General features: G+C 47.7%; 1 protein-coding gene across 2 annotated transcripts in view; it reads right to left on the bottom strand.

The window, feature by feature from the left end:
* The window catches only part of BCAS4 (breast carcinoma amplified sequence 4), a 54,938-nt gene extending 46,225 nt beyond the window's left edge, over positions 1 to 8,713 (bottom strand). For both annotated transcript variants that reach the window (XM_033094967.1, XM_033094966.1), the window contains exon 1: positions 8,466 to 8,713. In XM_033094967.1, coding sequence (XP_032950858.1) covers positions 8,466 to 8,645 — 180 coding nt within the window. In that variant the 5' untranslated portion in view covers positions 8,646 to 8,713. The remainder of the gene's footprint in view (positions 1 to 8,465) is intronic.
* Positions 8,714 to 20,047: the final 11,334 nt, after the last annotated feature.

The following is a 20,047-nucleotide window of genomic DNA, read 5'->3' on the forward strand; positions in this document are numbered from 1 at the left end:
GAAAAATGAGCAAGGGAAGGGGGAAGAAGTATACTCTGCTGGAGGACAGCGGCCTAGAGTGCTGTGTGGACTACATCTCGGGACAGCTCTGTGCCTCAGTTTCCCTGTTCAAAAACTGGAGGGGCAACAATCCTCAGACTGTCTCTGTCTCGAGATAAAAGCTGAGGAGGGTGATCTAAGTAATTTCTCTGGGTTACTCTTGGTGAGATGCTGTACCCATAAAAGACATGACTGTAACTTGGGCCCCCCTAGGGTCTCCAGTCTCAAAAGGACAGAGAAACTAGGCAGAAAATGAATGCAGGAAAGTGGGCCACGCTGAAGAGAATACATTTTCTGCACACTGCTTATTTTCAGTTTCCCACTTTTGACAGAGACATTTTACTTTTCTCTAAGAAACACAGCAGCACAAGCAAGACGATCATGGTAGCCGGGCAGGGAGACACCGGGGAGGGGTGGGGCCTGTGGCAAACAGGAGACTTGTTTCCCCATCTAAGGAGGGCGGCTGCTACTGGGTTCCAGTGTATGGTTCCAGGGGAATACGTGCTACACCTGTTTTGTTTAAGACAAATGGTGATCCAGATATTCATGCAAATCCTCCCAATTCAAAAGTGTTCAAAACTAACCTGAAAATTAAAAAACGCTACGATGGCCACACAAACCTGTCTGCGGGCTAAACGGGGCCTTGAACCTCTGGCCTATTGGTGTCTTTTAAAACACAAACATATGTGAAATGTCCAAAATAGGCAAATCTATAGAGACAGAAAGTAGATTAGTGGGGGGCTCGGGGGAGTGAGAGCTAAGGGGAAGAGGGTTTCTTCCTGATGAAAATGTTCTAAAATTGACTGTGGTTGATGGCTGTGCAACTCTGAATATACAAAGAACCATTAAATTGTACACTTTAAATTGTACACTTTGAATTGTGTGGTATGTAAATTATATCACACTGATGCTGTCACACACACACACACACACACACACACACACACACACACACACACAGGAGACTTCTTCTAGAAACCACAAGGTCCTCAGCCCAGGCCAGGAGCAGGGACACTGAAGACTTGCACTTTTTTTAGAGAGGCCAGACATCTGGATTTTTATGTGACACTCCCACTTGTTAGCAGTTGGCAACTACTTAGCAGTTTTTAAATCCCATCACTGAGGCAGCCAGCGAACTCCCATTTACAGCCACATGTAGTTCCAGGGTGGCTTTTCAGGGTGGCATTTGGGCAACACCAAGTTCTGCACCTTCCCCAGGCTTCCTCCAGCCAGGCTGGGCCGTGAGTACATGACAGGGGTGAAAATGAAATGGGCCCATGCACCAAGGGACCTGTCCACACACAGGGCACGTAATTAGGGATGTCACCTCCTCTCCGAAAGCACACATGGTGGCCTCCTCAGATGACAGCAAAAGCAAAGGTCTTTTCAATGTCCGATGTGGGTGTTTACCCTTCTACCAGACTGACGGGAGACAGAAAAAGCAGCCTCACCCCTGCGCACAGGGTGATAGGGCTGAAATGATGGTAGAAAGCTCCTGGGAGCTGGGGCAAGCCACAAATGAAGGAATTCTCCAAAGGGCCTGGAGTTGGAATTGTCAACCAGGAAGGACCTGGCACGTTAGATGATAATCCACATCCCAAAAGGGGGGCACAGAATGCCTTCCTCCCAGGCCCCCAAAGCAGAGTAAACAAGAGTTCCCGTCACCCTTGATCTTGAAGTTTGAAAGTCCAGAAAGGGCTGACCACTCTGCACTACGCTCTCCCTGACCCTCACTTCTAAGAAGGTTAATTTGGCAGCAGCAACCAAAAGTTAAAATGCGCAAAGCCTTGGACTCAGGAATTCCCCCACTAGGTATTCATCCCACAGACATGATGTGTACAGACAAAAGCAAAATGATGTGCCCACAGAGAAACTCATTGCGAAGACTTTGTGACAGCGAAAGACTCCACATAATCTAAATGCCCATCAATAGGGGAACAGTTACCTAAATTATAATTCGGACAGGCAATAAAATTCTGTTTAGCAGCAAAAATAATTGGGCAGCTCTCTGTGCACTCATATGGGAAGATCTCCAAGACACACTGAGTGAAAAAAGCACGATGCAAAAAGGGGAGGGGCACGTGGCGGGGGAGGAGGGGAACCTGTCGTGCCTGCCCCCAGAAGGGGACACAGACCTGAACAGCAGTGGCCTCTGCACAGAGCAGCAGGGGCCTGAGCACACAGGCGAGGAGGGGCTCACTCATCACTCTCTGGCCATTGGGGTCTCGGGATTTTGCAGCACACGCATCCCTTTTTATTTATTTTTAAAGCAAAACTTATTTAAAAAGCAAAACCAACTCCAGTTTTAGAAGAACCCACAGGCCAAAGCTCTGCCACACTTGTGCCAAGGAATAAGTTCTGATCCCGGAAGAGAAACAGTGGCTCATCTGGACCATGCGTTCGTTCGGCAGCTGTGTTTTGCAAACAAAAATCTGGAATCGATGGTTGGTCAGAAAGCTAACACGGGACTTCCAGGCCTACAGGAGGCCGTGCTGGTAAGTGAAAACTCGTGATCTTCAGCATAAGTGAAGGGCTAACGTTGTCCACTGACAAACCCTGTCAGTCCCCCGCAGCTTCCCACTTGCTCTGACTGAGAGTCCTAAGGACAAAAGTGCCCCACCCGCACTCTCACCTCCCAGAGCCTGGCACTGTGCCTGCACCTAATACCTGCTCAATAAACATCTATAGAATGAATACATGAATAATCGTAGCTGATGTCCCCAAAGCGCTCACTATGGGCCAGACCCTGCGCCAAGCATTTCCCATGGATTAGTTCACCCCACCCACAACCACTGTATGAGATGAGACACGTCAAGGAGAGGCAGTGAGCACAGGGCCGATATCTGAACCCTGCCATGTGGCTCGAGAGCCCACATCCTCCCACCACTCAGCCCGCCTGACCAGCGGCAGGAGGGTTGGGGGTCCACACATCAGTAAAGGATGTTTCTTCAAATGATACATAGAGTCACTCAGTACCAGGCACCGTGGACACAGCAGCAGGCAGGACAGATGGGGTCCTGCCCCCATAGGGCTGCCACCGGAAGTGGGGCATTCACGGAAGTGGGGAGATCCCACTTCCACTGATAGGACCTGTGTGATCTCAGGTAGGTCAGGCCGGGGTGACCCCAAGCAGGCTGGCCATCAGAATCACTGGGAGGGTGTTTACAAGCCCAGATCCCAAGGCCTGGACCTCCCTCAGACGTGTCCCCACAAAGTTTTCCACCAGCAGCCACAGTGATTTTCTAAAAGACTAATCAGACTAGGGCACTCCAGGCTTAAAACCCTGTGGAGAGCTGTTTGAGTCCTAGCACCCAGGTGGCACTCACAGCAGTGAAATCAGAGTATCCAGGGGTAGGAGCCAGGCATCATTTTTTTTTTTTTTTTTGGAAGATCCCCAGATAACTCCAACATTGGCAAAGTTTGGGAACCAGGCCCTACGTCAGTGCATTGAAACTCAGCTATACCCGCCCCCCACGCCATTCCACCTCACCCCCCACCCCTAGAGATTGATTTAACTTCATCTATATACAGATGTATGAAATCGAGGTTTCTGCCTTTTTAAGTTTTCACGTACACCGTACACAACTCTGTGTGTCTTGCTTTTCTCCCTTGACGCTGGAACTGGCAGGGAGTGGCGCGTTCAGAGCTGACTCAGGCTGCAGCCGCAGCCGGCCACTGTGCTGAAGCACCGCTGTGAGCAGCCCCTGCAAATGGGCACTGGGGTCGTAACCACGAATGGGAACCTGTCTGTTCTAAAGCTTCGCAGCTGGTGCTGAGGGTCAGCCAGACTGGGACGCTTCAGCCAAGGCTCTGGGCTGACCCTCCCCCAAAGCAGGCTCATCCTGCGCTAAGAGGCTCTTCAGAGCCGGGATGGCTCTTTCCACGGCAGGTAGGAAGATAGGAACTTCCTACTGAGGGAGGCCAGCCCTCTCCGAGCACCCACCTTGGCCGGGGCATCTCACACCCTGAAGGCTGATGCAGGGGGCGTGGCCAGCTGAGTCCACGTCCACCTGACAGCCGCAGCAGCAGTCTCCCTGCTGTCACACCAGCCCCTCCAACACAGTCCAGCACTGCAGCCATAAGTCCAGAAACCTGATGTCATCTTTCCCTGCTCATACCCGGCTCGCCCCTGCTCAGGCCTCCATGCATGACCCCAGAAAGGGATCCAGACTCCTCCCCAAGGCCTCAGGTGCTGGTCCAGTGCCACCCACTCTCCCCCTTGATCACTGAGGTCCCCCCCACTTGGGCACCCCCTCATATCTCCCCTGTGGCCGTGCACATGCTGCCAGATCTTTGCGCTGTGGCACCTTCTAGTCCTCCCTGTGTTGCCATTGCAGCCCCTCAGGTGTCCCCTTTACGTCCTTTATCACCAGTTAGTTACTCCCATCATTATTAGCCTGTTAATCTCTCGACTGCCGTGTCAGTCCGCGAGGGCAGGCACCACACCGGTCTCAATGGCCTCTTCCTGGTTGGTGCCTAGTGCAATGCCCAGCACACAGCACGTCTGCCATGAAGATCTGAAGAACAAATTAATACAGAAGCACCACTTCAGACAGAGTACACTGTGCCCCGCTCTACCCACAGACTCCTAAACGAAACGCCCAAAGCTTGAATGCCCACAGGGGACCAGCAGGTCACAAGGACAGGACATGTGTGGGGGACTCGGGGTTCCTGTGGGCACATGGTGTTTGCCAGGTTGGACTTCATAAAATATTCTTTGCCTCCACAAAGAAACAGCCTCTTCTACATTTTTCTTGACACTCAAGAGCATCTTTGGTTAATTTGTTTTCCTACTTTAGTCCAGACACATGGTTTATAGAAATAGTTCCCTTTCCTCTTATGATGACTGCAGGAAAATCAAAAGTTCAAGCACAAGGGTAAACGGTAACTGAAAACAGCTTCAGTACGGGGGAGACAATAGGGAAACGTGGGGACTGTGGCAAACGGTAAAACTAGGAAACACTGACCTAGGATTTATCGGACTGTCCGCTATTTTAAATAATCAAGAAACTCAGGTTGTGCATGAAAATTCTCCATTTTAAAAACTCTATGTGGATTGAACCAATCACAGAGTGCTGGATTCAGCCTCTGGGCCACCAGTTTGTAAACCCCACATGTGGTTAGAAGACCCAGGTGGTTTCTCCCCCATCCTTCTCTGCTCACTCAAGCAAAGACCCTGCAAGTGAGAAAGTTCTGGCTTCCTTTATTTCTTCCATCTAGGCCGTTAACCCCATCTGTGGGCCATAACTGTCCTGTGTCCCAGCACAGGCACCAAACGGAATTCTGAAAGAACCTGCTGAGGAATTCACCCGTGGGTGGGTATCAGTGCTCAGCCATGCGGAAGCGCCCTGAGCTGGCCTCCCTTGTAAGTCACAGGCTACCAAGAGGCAAACATCTCTCTCTCTCTGCTACCTTGAAATAGCTTCCAGAAACCCCCTTGAAACTTCCCCCGAAAGAGGAAGTTCAAACCAGAGAAAGAGAAATCAAAACACAAAAGCCTGGTCGGACAGAAAACCTCACGGGCACTGGAAATAGTAAAACATTCACCTGCCAACCGACCTCAATACACTGCCCTTCAGGGGCTCCTGGATCCTGGGAGACAGAGCAAAGTCCCAGGCACGGCTTCTGCCTTCCTCACTAGCTACATCTGCCACTCCCTCTTCTGTCTGCTCCTTTTCTCCCCTGAAGAACACCTGCTTTGTCCCACTTGCAAGACCTATTACTTCTGCTTGAAGTATTTCTCTCCTCCTTCTCAGCCAACTCCTATTCATGCTTCAGGGCTCAACCAAAAATAATGCTGCCTCAGGGAAGCCCTCCCTGATCACACCCAGACAAGGTCAGGGTCCCTCTGCTATTCACCCTCCTAGATCCTGGATCTGTTCTTCCTCTTCCCTGCACATTTCCCCATGGTTACTACTCGGGTCTCAGCTTCCTCAGAGAGGCCTTCTCTACCCCTTGTCTCGCAGACACAGATACCTGCTATCACATCACCCCATGTTATGTTCTCCATGGCATTCATCACAATTTAGAGGTTTTGTGTTACATGTTTATTGTCCCATGAGAGCAAGGCTCTGGTGTGTTTCACTGCTGTGGAATCACCAGTACACTGCATATAGCAGGGGCTCGAGGTGTTCAATGAAGCAGGTCCAGTTCACCAGGAACCCCAGGGCACCCCTAAGATTGGAGTGGACTGGTCTGAGACTCCTTCTGCTCCATTTAAAAGCTAAAAGAGCTCTTACGAGAAGGGCTGATGCGGGAGGGGCCTGCGGCCCAGGCCTGTTCCCAAACCAGACCTCCCTTCTCCAGCTCCCTTGCCCATCTACAAACAGCTTCAGCTCAGGGACCTGCTAATGAATTAAGCTTTAAATAGAGGCTGTAAATGACTCTGCTCTAGCAGATTCTGCTTCTTTTGGTAAATAAACTTCAGTAAGTGCTCTACATGGGTTTATTGCCGAACGGAGCTACAGGGAGCGGGGCTCTTCATTACAGCTCTTACAAATGAGCATGAGCCAACCCGTGTCTGAGTTAAAGAGAGCCCTGAGTGAGAAAATGAAGCTAATGCACACAGTTTCTCTTGAAGGCTGTCCCTAATAGAGACAAACTGAAGCTGAGGTTTAGCCACTGGGCACGGTGACATCTCCCTGCTGAGAGAAAGGGAGAGAAGGAACAAGAAAGACACTCAGATTTCTTAAACCAATGAAAAACTGTAGACAACCCAAGCGCCCACCCCTGGGGCCATGGTTCATAAGTTACAGTACATCCATAGGATGGCCCTTATTCCTGGAGGGCCTCCGTCTTCTCAGCTATAAAACCGCCACAAAACCTCCTGGCCACTGACTCACCGCCAGGATGCAGAGTCACATTATCCATGAACAGATAATGTGCCCAACAGCCCGTGCCCAAGAAATGGGAGTGATTATTATTTCATTGTGGGATCCTAGGAAGGCAAAGAATGATGCAGACCTACACTGGCCCTTACAAAAGCCACCAGCTTCATACGCCTGTTGAGCACTTAAAATGTGGGCGGTCCGAGCTGAGATCCTGAGATGTGTTGTAAGTTCAATAGGGAAAACCTGATTTGGAAAACTTAGTACGAAGAAAAGGATGTAAAAATCTCATTAAGTTTTCTCACACTGATTCCATGTTGAATTCATATACTGGATACTGTTATTTTAAATATATTGAAACTAATTGCACCTGTTTCTTTTCCCTTTTTTTATGTGGCTCCTACGGCAGAACATTTAAAATGACATGAATGGCTCACGTTTGTGGCTCAGATTAGATTTCTATTGGAACACCTTTCACAGATACATTCTGATATGGAACTATGTCCACAGTATTTTTTTTTTTAAATTGAGATATATCGTTCACATAACATAAAATTTACCCTTTTCAAGTATACAATGCGATGGTTTTCAGTATATGTGCAACCATCAGCAATAATTCCAGAAAAATTTCATCACCCTGGAAAGAAGCCCTGTACCATTAGCGGTCACTCCCCACTTGCTCATGCTGTTTTGAGTAAAGAAAAGTGAGTTGCCGAACAGTATTACAGTGTCAAGTGGGGTTTTATATTATTTATATACATAACCACATCTGTAAAGGCATTTTTAAATGTTTGCAACGGTGTACAGCAAACTCTTAATGATAGTTATCTCAGGGAACTAGAGTCCGGGTGGGAGAGAGAAGGAAGCCGGTGTTCATCCTTCGTTTTATATACGTCTGTACTGCTTTTGAGATTTAAAAAGAGAATGAGTTGAATTTCTAGTCCTACATAAATAACTCCTGGTGAACTGGGGTAAATAACTTTTTCACGACACTGTCAACAGACTGGCTTCAGCTGGAAGATTAAAGGTCTAGTTTTAGATCTATTTTTTATTCTATGCGTTCAAAATAGAAAGTACAGCCAGAGAGTAGGTATTTTCCCTCCTAGCAACGGCCCCGCACAGACGCAGCCTGCCCGCTCCCCCCCGCCCCCAGGGCATCTGGCAAAAGGCTTGCAGCGGGGCGCCTGAGTGGCCCGGTAGTGGTCGGCCTTCCCAAGAGTCCAGCCTGGCCAAGGGCAGCGGCTCCCAGCGCGCCTGGGTCCGGCGTCCCGGCCGCTGCTGGGGAGTCCCGGCTGGGGATGGGAGCCGCGTCTGAGTCCCCGGAGGCCGTCGGCTGGAAGAGATGCGCGACCTGCCGCGGATCTCTGGGTGGCGCCAGGCAGTCACCACTCCGCGAAGGACCGGACCCTTCGGGCCTCCCACTCCAGGCCCGAAGCCCCTGCGCCGGGTGCGATAGGATGCTGCAGGGAAGAGGAGGGTTCGTGTCCGCGTCCCGGACCGCTGGGGGCCGCACCCGTCCACTCCTCCCGCCGGGGCGCGCGGGCTCCGGACCCTCAATCCAAAGACCCGTCTCCCGGACCTCCATCCCCCGTCCCCTACCTCAGCCCGGGGCTCAGGAGTCAGGAAGAGCGCGAGCTCGCGCGCTCCGCTGCGCACGGGCTCCGGCTGGTCGGCGTCCACAAGCAGCATCAGGAGCGCGGCGGGATCCAGCTGGCAGAGGCTTCTGGGGAGCGGGTCACCGCTCCCCGACCTCAGAGCCCCGCCCCCGGCGGGCTGCATGCCCCGCGGCCCGCCTGGCGGAGGCGGGGCAGGTGCGCACCCGGCGGCCGCGGCCTGTGACTCCCGAAGCAGCGGGCTGAGTGGGCAGCGCCACCCAGTGGCGTGCGTTGCTCATTGCTCCCGGCCCTCGCACCACCTGGTAAACCAGAGATTCTCAAACTCGCAGGTTGCAATCTCCTGGGGCTCTTATAAAACTTCCGACATCCAGGCCACACACAGTCTGGGGGGCTTCAACCTGGGCATCAGTACTTTTTGAAGTTCACCAGGTGATTTCAACATACATCCGAGTTTGAGAACCATCGCTATTGACGACCCCTTTCGTTGGAATCCGGGGGAGCAGTGGTTCCCAGCCGCCCGCGGCACTTGAGAACGCCCTGGGGAGCTTTTAATGGCCGGGAAGCCACGCCTCACCCCAGGCCGATACAACCAGAATCCCTGGGAGTGGGGCTGGGGCATTAGTTGTTCTTAAAGCTCCCCGGGTGAACCAGCGTGCATCCAGGAAAGGGACCGGCTATCCTAGAGAATCCTTTCATTTCAAGACCAGAGCACCCCCCCACACACACAAGGCCTGTCCTCCAGCATCTGTGCCACGCTGAGAGTGCTGGAAATTAGGGAAGGTGGGGGTGGCGGTGTTCTTCCTCCCAGGGGCAGCTTTTAAAATAAGCTCCCCAGGGAATTCTTCAGCGCACTAAATCTTACTCCTCATACACCTCTAAGAGGCTTGTCTAGACCCAGTTTAAAGGATGCATAGGGTAGAGTGCATGCCCCCAAAGCCAGGCCAATAAAGTACTAAACAAGGTAAAGAGGTATAGGGACGTCTAGAGTTCCAATTTTTCCCATGATGTCTTTTCTTTTAAAAAAATGTTAAATTCGTTTTTAAAAATCGGGCTGGGCTTAGGGTTGCAAATAAATATACAAGACGCCCCTCACCCTCCTTCTGTTAAATCTGAATTTATATTTTATCTGACAACCGTAGGTAGGAGGTTGTCAGTAATGCTTGATCTGCCTTCTGGGTAATCCACCACTGCACAATTCCCACTTCCACGTTTGCCCACTGCTAATTTCTCTACATCCCTGCCCAAACATTCAGGCCTTCTGGCCAGAGTCATTTTCCAGAAAATTCTTGGCAAAGACTTGGGCCTCAGGTGCTTAGGAAAAGGATTTGATAGGAGCCTACTGAACTTGCACTTGGCCATTCATTACTGTCAGATTTTCCTGGTGCTCAGAGCCCTTCCCAGCGTCACACACAAACACCCAGGAACGGAGATCAGCCCCTCACCCCTGCAGGCTGGCTGGGCCCTCCCTTGGAAAAGCCCAGAAGTGGCCTCAGAGTAGCCAAATAGGCCTGAGTACAGCAGACCTCCCAAACCTCAAAAACATAATGCTAAGAAAAAAAGAAAAAAAAAAAAGACGAGTTGCAGGAGGCTCTGTAGGGCACTCTGCCATTAACATCAAGTTTTAAAAACATGCAAAAGCACACTATATATTGTTTATGGATACAGACATATGGAGTGAAAATATAAAGCTGTGCATGAGAAAGAGGCAGCAGTCAGGAAAGTGGGTACTTTGGGGAGGCGGGAGAGGAAATTGGGGAAGGACATGAGAGGGGGTTCAATTATATTTGTAACGTTTTATTTCTTCTGCTGTTACAATATTTCAACTTTTTGAATGCTCAAAGTGACTCAGTAAAAGCAAAACAGAAAGCCTGGGATATTCACTGAAAGTGCAGATTGCCCAGACCCCCGTCCCTGGAGATGGGGCGTCTGCGGAAGCGACCTGGGCTCTTCACAAGCATCAAAGCGATTCACACCCTGGGCCGAGTTGGCCGGCCAGCAGTCATTTTGTTTCTAGTCTCTCTCTCTCTTTTTTTTCATTCTAATTGTGGGATTATGCCTTAGAAATAATTTGCTAAGAATACAGATGCCGGGAGCCCTGCGCCAACTTTCTGCACCAGCATCTTTGGGGAGCTGGGCACCTGGATTTTAAAAGCTCTGCAGCTGAGTCCCATGCACACCGAAGTCTGAGGGTAACCCCTATCTTGGGAGCTCCCTCGTGTTGCTGGCGTTAGCCAGGGACTCCTTTGGGAAGCCAAATCAATGTTTCAAAGAGAGGACTGGATTTTTAAAAATCTCCCAGCCTCTCCCTGCGCTGGGCTCAAGCCCCGGGTCCCCTGCTCTTGGGGAGACCGCTGGGCAGGCGGCAAGCTTGAGACCTGGAATGCAGCCGGCCAGGGCCGCACCCTGCCCAAACCAGTTTGAACCAGCTGCGGGGATGGAGCCGTGGCGCCTCCCCACGAGCTCCCTCTGCCGTCCAAACCCGACTCAGAGCTGCTGCTCCAGCCTCCTGCTCCGGAGTGCTCCTCGGGAGCAGGCAGCGTGTTCCATCCCAGCTTGGGGTGGGGATGCCGATGGCCGCCAGGCCCTCAAGGAGGCCAGGAGCCCTTGTAGCCTCCAGCTGGGCCCTGAGGTCACACACCCTTCCACCCCCACCCCATCTGGCTGCACCTCCTGCTGCAAAATGGTTGCTTGTCTGTGTCTTTTCAAGGTCAGTACTCCCAGCTCAGGACTCAGGCACACAAGGTTCTACATTAGCAATGGTTCCCAAGCTTGGCTGCAAACTCCTGGGGAACTTCCAGAAAATACTGATGCCCAGATCCCACCCCAGAGACTGATTTAATGGGTCTGAGGTATGGCCTTGGTTTGGGGAGGTTTAAAAGATCTTACAGGTGATTCTAACCTGCATTATTCCCGTGCTTGCTTCACTCTGTGGGGTCCTGTGGCCCTTTGGTCTCTACAACAGTCCCCATTGTTAAGGTGTCCTGAGCACTTCCCATGTGCCAGGCACTGGCAAGGTAGACAGGCCCTGCTATCATGCCCATTTTACAGATGAAGAAACTGAGACATGGAGAAGTTAAATTGCTCTCGAAGGATCAAAATTAGTAAATGGAAAAATGTGGAACTCAGATAATTTGATTCTAGAACCCAAATCCTTACCTGCTACTCACCCCAAACAGTCCCCCCCCACACAAGATAGCCCCCCTTTTGGTCCCTGTGGCCCCACCCTAGCCCAGCCTGGCCTGTTAGGAAAGCCTCGCCCCCATCCCGGACCACCCTTTTCACTGCCCTCCCAAAGCATATTCTAGTCATCTCCCTTCTTGCTCATAATTTTTCAGCGGTTCCCTAGTACCCACCAAGTGAAGTTCAAAGACCTGGCCATAGCTTGCCAATCTGTCTCGCGCTGCTTGTTTTTTAATCCTAAATTGAAAATGGGGCCCACGGAGCAGGGCCAGGACTCAGGTCAGGCAAGAGAGGCACTTAGAATATAAACTGCAAAGGGCCTCACTCTCAGGTGTTGGTACCCAGGGCTGAAGGTCTCCTTGCATTACGTGCCTTGGGCATCCTACATGCCCTGGGCATCCCACCTGCCTCTCCCGAGTCCTGGCCCTGCTACATAGTCTGAGACTGAATGTTTGCATCCCCCCAAAATTCATATGTTGGACCAAACCCCCAAGGTGATGGTATTAGGAGGTGAGGGCTCTGGGAGGTGATTAAGTCCTGAAGGTGGATCCCTTATGAATGGGATTAGTGTTCTCATAAGAAACCCCCAGAGAGCTCCCTCACCGCTTCCACCCTGTGAGGACACCGTGAGAAGTCGGCTGTCTGCAACCTGTCAGTGAGTTCTCACCAGACACTGACTCTGCCAGAATCATGATCCTGGACTTCCCAGCCTCCAGAAGGGTCAAAAATAAACGTCTTGTTTATAAGCCACGCGGCGGAGGGTATTCTGCTGCAGCAGCCTGAATGGACTAAGACGCCTGCAGACGTGTCTGGTTTGGACAACGTTGTGTTTAAATATGTATGTCATTCGTTGTGGTGGCCTTTTACAGTTCACTTGTGGCTTCTCTCGAAAAGAAAGGGAAGATCAGGGAACCATGGGCCTGCCCTGTGGCCTGGCAGGACTTGGTCAGTGAAGGAGCTGGCAACTTTGCCCGTGTCTTCCCCAGCTGGTCCCTGTTGGTCCCTGAAGGTGCCCGGTTTCTGACTCTCTGGTCCCCTGGAACATGTCCCTAGGTCTGCCAGGCTCCACACCCACATCCAGTGTTTCTGGTCTGGGGTGTCCCAGCTGCCCCTGAAAAGTCCGCCCTCCCTGCCCTCCACCCAGCCTCCAAGGTCTGTCTTCAACGGCCCTTTTCTGACCTCCAGACGAGATATGCCCTTTAAGCTTGCCTTCTGGTACCTTCCCCCTTCTGCTTAGTTGTTAGTTTACTACCACACAGGAAGTTCCTGGTTGACAAAGAATATGTCTCGTGCCTGTTGGGGGAATTGCTATAATTCCAGCAGTCTGCCTTTGCACATAGTAAGCCCTCAATCAACAGGTATTTGTAAAATTTGAAGTCACTCTCCTGCTTAGCATCTCCGTTTCCCCACTAGCAAAATCATTTAGAACACAACCCATCTCTATAGAAGCATAGTGAAAAACCAGGCTGTAAAAGCATTTTTCTATCACAGTTTTGAGATGATCACTCCGTAGTACAGGAAACAGCAATAGGACTTCTTCCCATTCTCTCCCTGAAAAGGAAAGTTTGGAACACTCCCTGTGGTAATTCGATCAGTTTTTTTCTACTCCTTTCCCTTCCACAATAGAACTACAGAAAGGGCCTTGGGTGGCAAGAGGCCAAGGGGTCAAAGTTCAACAGCCCCATGCATGCCAACGTTTAGCTTTGGTCTTGGGAAGTGAGAGGAGAATCACGAGTTCAGAGGAAAGAGGACTTTTTACCTCTCCCAACTACTGATATGTGGATGTCGTCTCTGCTTTCACCTAAACAGACAGTGGATGGAACATACCGCCCAACACAAGGTCTGAAAGAGACAGGACTTAGGTTTTGGAGGCCTGAGCTTAGAACTTGCTCATCAGGCCTCACAGCCCCGCTGAGCACTACAGGTCCACCACCTTGTATGCGAAACTGCTGGGGACAGATGTGCTTCAGAATGAGAACTCTGGCTTTTAGCTGGGGGAGCATCCTGTTATCAGACTCCGTGTCACTCAGCAAACTGTGTGAATATCCACCTTACATGAGCTGAGTAAAGGCCTGAAGTCAACTTCATGTCAGTTCAGCTCAGGTTTTGCCGGCCGATGAATTTCTGTTGAACCGATAGGAGGTGAAAAAAGCTAATGGTTTTCGGTTTGCTGGATTTCAAAATTGCAAAAAAGGAAGTGTGGACTTGTTTTCCTATTTCACAGTTGGGGAAACTGAGGCCCAGGCCCACGTGTATAACTGTTAATGGAGTTGAGCTTTGAACCTATTCTCATCCGTTGAGATGGATGAGAAGATGTCAGAAGATATTAGAAAGTAGTTAAATGCCCTGGTGAAATACTATCCTTTAGACAATTTGGGACACTTATATATATATATCTGTTTTCTTGCTTCAGGAAACTGTTTCTCTGTTCATTGGGATTTGAGGGCCCTTTCCTGTCCTTGGAATACATGGTATGGCATTGTGCATACAGTAGTTACTCCCTAAAGGAGATACCGCTCTATGTGAAACCTGCAGTCATAGCAACAAGCAAAAAGCTGAGGGTGCGGGAGGGCGGAGGGGGGCCTCTGGTTTTAACGATGGCCGAAAGCAAACACAATGAAATTTAGTAAAAGAAAAAAACAGCATTTACCTTCATGAGGATGTGGGAAACCTTGTCTCCAGCAGTTCAAAGACAAATACAGAGAATTTTAAAATTGAATTTGAGTCCATCTTAAGGCAATGAAATAATACACCTGCTGAAAAGCAAATGAGAATGAGGATGCTTTAACTAAAACATATAGAATTCAGTACAAAGAGGTAAAAGTGAAATGTCCTCTGGTCCCTGATGGCCCCCTCTGGGTATAGAGGTAGCTTTGGGAGGGAGCCATTCATGGTGGCTAACTGCACAGGTTCTAGAGTCCAACTGTCTAGGTTCGAATTCTGGCTTCTCACCTAAAAGCTGCCTGAACTCAGCAAAGTTATTTATCTTCTCTGTGCCTGAAGTAAAGAATGAATTATTATTTTACAACCTCAGAGTGTGAAAGCATCTCTTATTATGATACAAAATTCAGAAGTCGTAAAAGAAAATTTTAACTACAGAAAAATTAAAAGTTTCTGCATAGCAAAAATTACTATAAGCATATTGTAAACTAACAAGGGTCATAGAAAAGTTTCTTTATTTAGATTCAGTACATGGATGTACTATATTTGTCAAAATTCATTGAACTGTACACTTAAAGTACCTTTTGTTGAAATAAATTATACCTCAATTTATTTACCCTCCGAGCACAGGTTCCGGAATCTGGCTCTGATGTGCTGTGTGTAACAGCCTGGCGGGAGGCTCGGAGACCACCAGTGACGAGCTGAGTGAGCGTGCCTTGCCTGCTGCTGACCCACGCAAAGAAGTCCCTGCCCCACGCCCAGTAAGAAGTAAAGAATGTCTCCATCGGCACCTGCTTCCCCTTGGGCAGGGCCCTGTGCAGATGCCTGTGGCTGGAGAAACTGCGGAAATGGCCACGCACGGCAGGACAAGAATGGCCTGGGACTCAGGCCAGAGCCCTGGTTCTCCTCAGCTCCGTCACCCAGCTTCCTCATGAGGGACATGTTGATGACGACAGCACTCACTGAGGGCTCCTTAGTCCTCACAGCTACCTAGTGAGGGAGGCGCTACCACACCCACGTCGCAGATGAGGAACCCTCAGGCTCAGAGAGGGAGGTCACTTGCCCAAGGCCATCTAGCTGGCAGTGGCAAGTCCAAGCAGGGATGTAGCCCAGGAAGCTGACAGAGAGGTGACAGGTTCTCATCCTCTAGGGCGTTTCTCAACCACCTGAACCACAAAGGAAATGAAATGGATAACTATTTTCTCAATTCTCCAGAGGATGGACTGAACTACAACGGTCTGACCTGTTTGTTGGGAAAAGTAATAGGACAAGGTGAGAAAAAAATATTTGCCAACACATATCATAGTCAAAGGGTAATCTCCATATAGAAAGGGCTTCTGGAAATTATAAGAAAAATGTCATATGAGTAAACTATATGAACAGATAATTGGAAGAAAAGTAGCTCAGAATTTAAGGAGCTCACAATCATATGAAAAGATGTTCAGTCTCACTCATAATAAGATACATTCTTCAACCAGCAGATTGGTGAAAATTCACAAGATTGACAAGTCTGTAGGGAAATAGGCACTTCCACCCTTCATTGTCTGTAGTATAAACTGGCAAACCCCCAAGGAGACAAAGCAGCAGTAGCTATCAAAATTACAAATGCATATGCTTTTTGCTTCAGTCATTCCTCTTCTACGAGTTTACCTTACAGATATGTTTCCACATGTGCAAAATGACTTATGAATACAATTATTGATTGCCACATAGCTATAATGGCAAAAGAATTGATACAAGCTAAAGGTGCATCCTAGTGGATTGCCTAATATATTAAATTGGTTACCTATTATGGAGCTGTAAGAGTGGATGGGGATTCGATGCAATGTGACATCCTGGGTTAGATCCTGGATCATTAAAAGGACATTAGTGGAAAACTGGTGTAATCCAAATAAAGTCTCAAGTTTAGTCAATAGTACTGTACTTTTATGCACTAAATGTTTGTGACCCCTGCCCCCCAAATTCATATGTTGAAGCCCTGACTCCTAGTGTGTGTTTCGAGATGGGGTCTTTAAGGAAGTAATTAAGGTCAAATGAGGGCCCAAGTTGTGGCCCTGATCCCATAAAATTAGTGTCTTTAGTATCCATGTATGAAAAGACGTCAGAGCTTCCCTCCACCTCCTCCTACATAGAGAGCACTTGTGAGGGCGCAGCAAGAAGGCAGCCATCTACTGGCTGGTAAGAGAGATCTCAACAGAAACGAACATGTAAGCACCAGGACCTTGGACTTCCAGCCTCCTGAACCGTGAGAAAATACATTTCTATTGTGTAAACCACCCATTCTGTGGTGCTTTGTTATGGCAGCCCGAGCAGACTAATACATGTACCCATGTTAATTTCTTAGTTTTGACAAATGTGCTATGGCTATGTAAGATGTTAACATCAGAGGAAGCTGGCACTGTACTATCTGTGCCACTTTCCTGTAAATGTCAACTAATTCCAAAATTAAAAGTTTACTTTAAAAAAAAGGAATGAGAAAAAAATGAATGGGGAAGAATTTTAGCTAGTGATATGGAAAGATTACCAAGATATATGAAATTAAAAAAGCAAAGGGTAGAACAGTGCTGCTGTTTTTATACATTAAGAAGGGGGAAAATAATAGATTTTCATACTATCCTATTTACATTTTAAAAAATCTATGGAGAGAGAAGTAAGAAACTAATCATAATTATTACCCATTGGAACAGAATGACAGATGAATTGGGGACAAAAAAAGGACAAAGTGTTTTCACTGTGCACTATTTAAAAACTTTTCCTTCTTGTTTGAGCCACATAAATTTATTTACCATTTGTATAACTATTTTATAAAAAATAAAGAACAACTGGGGAGGAAGGAGAGGGTTTGCGCTGTAGATATCAAAATGTATTTTAAAGCTTCAATAATCAAAACAGTATGAAGTGGTTCCAAAGTAGACAAACAGATCAGCAAATCAGAATGAACAACCCCAAGATCAAGTAAGAAATTCGTAAATGATAAAGGTGAAATTTCAATTTAATGAGAGCACATGCGAAGGCGCAGCAAGAAGGCAGCCACCTACTGGCTGATAGCTTCTTATTCAATACATTGTTAGAATAATTAACGAAGCATTTAAGAAAATATCAGACCTCTCTTACTTTCACCTGGAGGCTAAATAATTTTCAGATGGATTAAATATTTAAATGTAAACAAATCATGAAAGTTGGTATTTAAGATAAAATCTTGGTAAATATTTATATAATTTTGAGAGGGAAACTATTAGAGAAAAGAATAAAGGATTTTATTATAGAAAATAAGAAATTCCTACACAATAAATACAAAAGCCAATGATAAACATAGTAAGCAGCAAATGACTAATTAGGAAAAAAAATCGATATGTCCAAGGTTGAGTTCCTTGATACATAAAACACGTCTACGTATTAAGAAAAGATCAATACCTCAATTTTTAAAATGTTGTACAAAGGACCCAGATAGAGAACTAATGAAAGAAGAAATACAATAAGCAACAATAAAAAAACACTTTCAAACTCAGAATCAAAGATATGCAAAGTAAAATAATGATACTTTTATCCCCATTACTGAATAGGCAGAATATAAAAGTAATAAATCTGGTGGCTTGGAAGGGAAAATTACTCAGACAGACCCCTAGTGAGGATAGAAATTAGAACAACCGTTCCGGAAGGAAATGGGTTATATTCATGAGTCAACCCCCTCCTTTTCCAAAAAGTGAATATGCTGTGACCTAATGATTCCTCTTCTAGGAATGTATCCTAAGGCAATAATTGGACAAAGAACAAAAGGATGTATTGACAGAGCTGTGCACCACAGCACGATTGACAATCCTGAAAAAATGGAAACAGCTCACAATAGGGGTGTTTCCAGATGATAACTCACCTGTCCACTAAAATACCATAGACAATGCAGATATTGATAGCAAAGACATTGACGAGATATTGTCCGCTGGAGAAAGCAAACTATGGAACGATTTGTATGTATGCTATGACCCTGCTTTGGTCAAAATACGCATTAGGTAATATACATTGATCTGCACATGTGCCAAAAAACTTAACAGTGGTTATCTCTGAATAGTGATTTGGGGGTGGCTTTTTTCTTTTACATACTTTTTTTTTCCCTAAAATGTCCCTGAAATCATATATTACTTCAGTGGACACACAGCTTCCTTAATCAGCCTACTTCTCAGAAGCAACATTCATATGTACAAATATTTTTCTCCTTCCTGGGTATGTCTCTGAAGCTCAGAGTAAACCCTAAGGCCCAAACACGAAGGAAAAAAAAACAAAACTTGCCTACAGTTTTTACTTTTGTTGTCTATTGATGAAAACAACATCTAGGAATGAGTACTTCCACCAGAAAATGTAAAAACAATTAGCTTTAGGAAGAAAAGAGTAAGAAGAAGCATGATGTCAATTTGCCAGAGAGACACAGTGGTTCGATGTGCTGAGAAGCTCTAATTGAGAACCATTGAGCTGGAAATGTGTATCAACTCAGGAATAAATTATGTATGGCCACTGTTAAATATTTTATCTATCCTTAACCATTATTTGTGTTCGCAGAGCTAAAAGAGGAAAGACAGAAAATACCCACATCGTCAGCATTCTCAGTCTTGTTATCTTGCCTGCACCCTGGAACGGCCCCCAACATTCAAACACAAACCCCTCGAAAGAAGACTGAAAGAGGGGATCGATGTGGCGGGCCGAACTTAAACTTCACGCCTTGATGAAGGGATGTCAAGGTGACCTCACCTGCTGCATCTAATTTGTCAACCCCTCAAAATCATGAACATTTTGCTCTACTTGACATGCTGTTTAAAAACGAATGTTTATGAATTCTTGGTGACATCCAGGCAAAGGGGGGGTGTGTTCCCTAGGTACCCACACAGCGAGTGGGAAAGGACAGCAAGGATATTTGAGGAGCTGTCAGGAGCTGATGTAGCCCATTCAGCCTTTCACCATTTGGCTTCCTTCCCAGCCACTCTGCCTTCTCTCCTGGCTCTTCTCCCTTTACCGTTTATTTCCTCCCTCTCCCCTGGCCCTGTCTGCTTGGCTGTTGGAGGCACATGCCAGCCCCACTGGGCACGGGCCCTGTGAACACCAGCCAAGGCACCCTGGGGTTGGAGGAAGGGCAGCTCCCTAGAAAAACCCTTGTGTGTTGCAACTGAATTGCAAAGGTTTTACTGTTGCCTTCCACAGGGGCCTGAAAAATGATTACGATGGCCATTTTTGGTTGAGATTTGCTTGGTATCATTTTTCAAGTATTGTCTGGCATTTTGTGTGTGTGTGTGTGTGTGTGTGTGTGTGCCCGAAGTTTCATTTCACATGCAGGCAAACCAGATTTGTGTCTTTACGTGTGTATGCACGTGTAGGTGGCAATGCAAATACCCGCTTTAAAATCAACTAGTCAGGAGTTGTGTGTATGTGTGCTCTGAAGCCACATTTTTCTGCTTTACCAGATAGAGATTCAAACAAACGAAATCTACATTCTTTGTAAGTTGACCCACGCGGATTGTTGCTTCTGAGAAGGACTGATTGGAGATTCTTTCTGATTTCAGAGGATTCTCGGGGTTAGTCACTGAGAAGCTACACTGCTCAGGAATGCTGTTCTCATCTTCACCGGCATTTATGGGAGGCCCACATTCGAAAACCCTCTCCTTGAAACCTCCTTTACCAAGGCTCGGCAGGTATTTACCAAGTTAATGATTTAGTTTCTGAGTCACTAAGCATACAGAG

This window comes from Rhinolophus ferrumequinum, chromosome 23, assembly GCF_004115265.2.
Source record: "Rhinolophus ferrumequinum isolate MPI-CBG mRhiFer1 chromosome 23, mRhiFer1_v1.p, whole genome shotgun sequence".
Lineage (NCBI taxonomy): Eukaryota > Metazoa > Chordata > Mammalia > Chiroptera > Rhinolophidae > Rhinolophus > Rhinolophus ferrumequinum.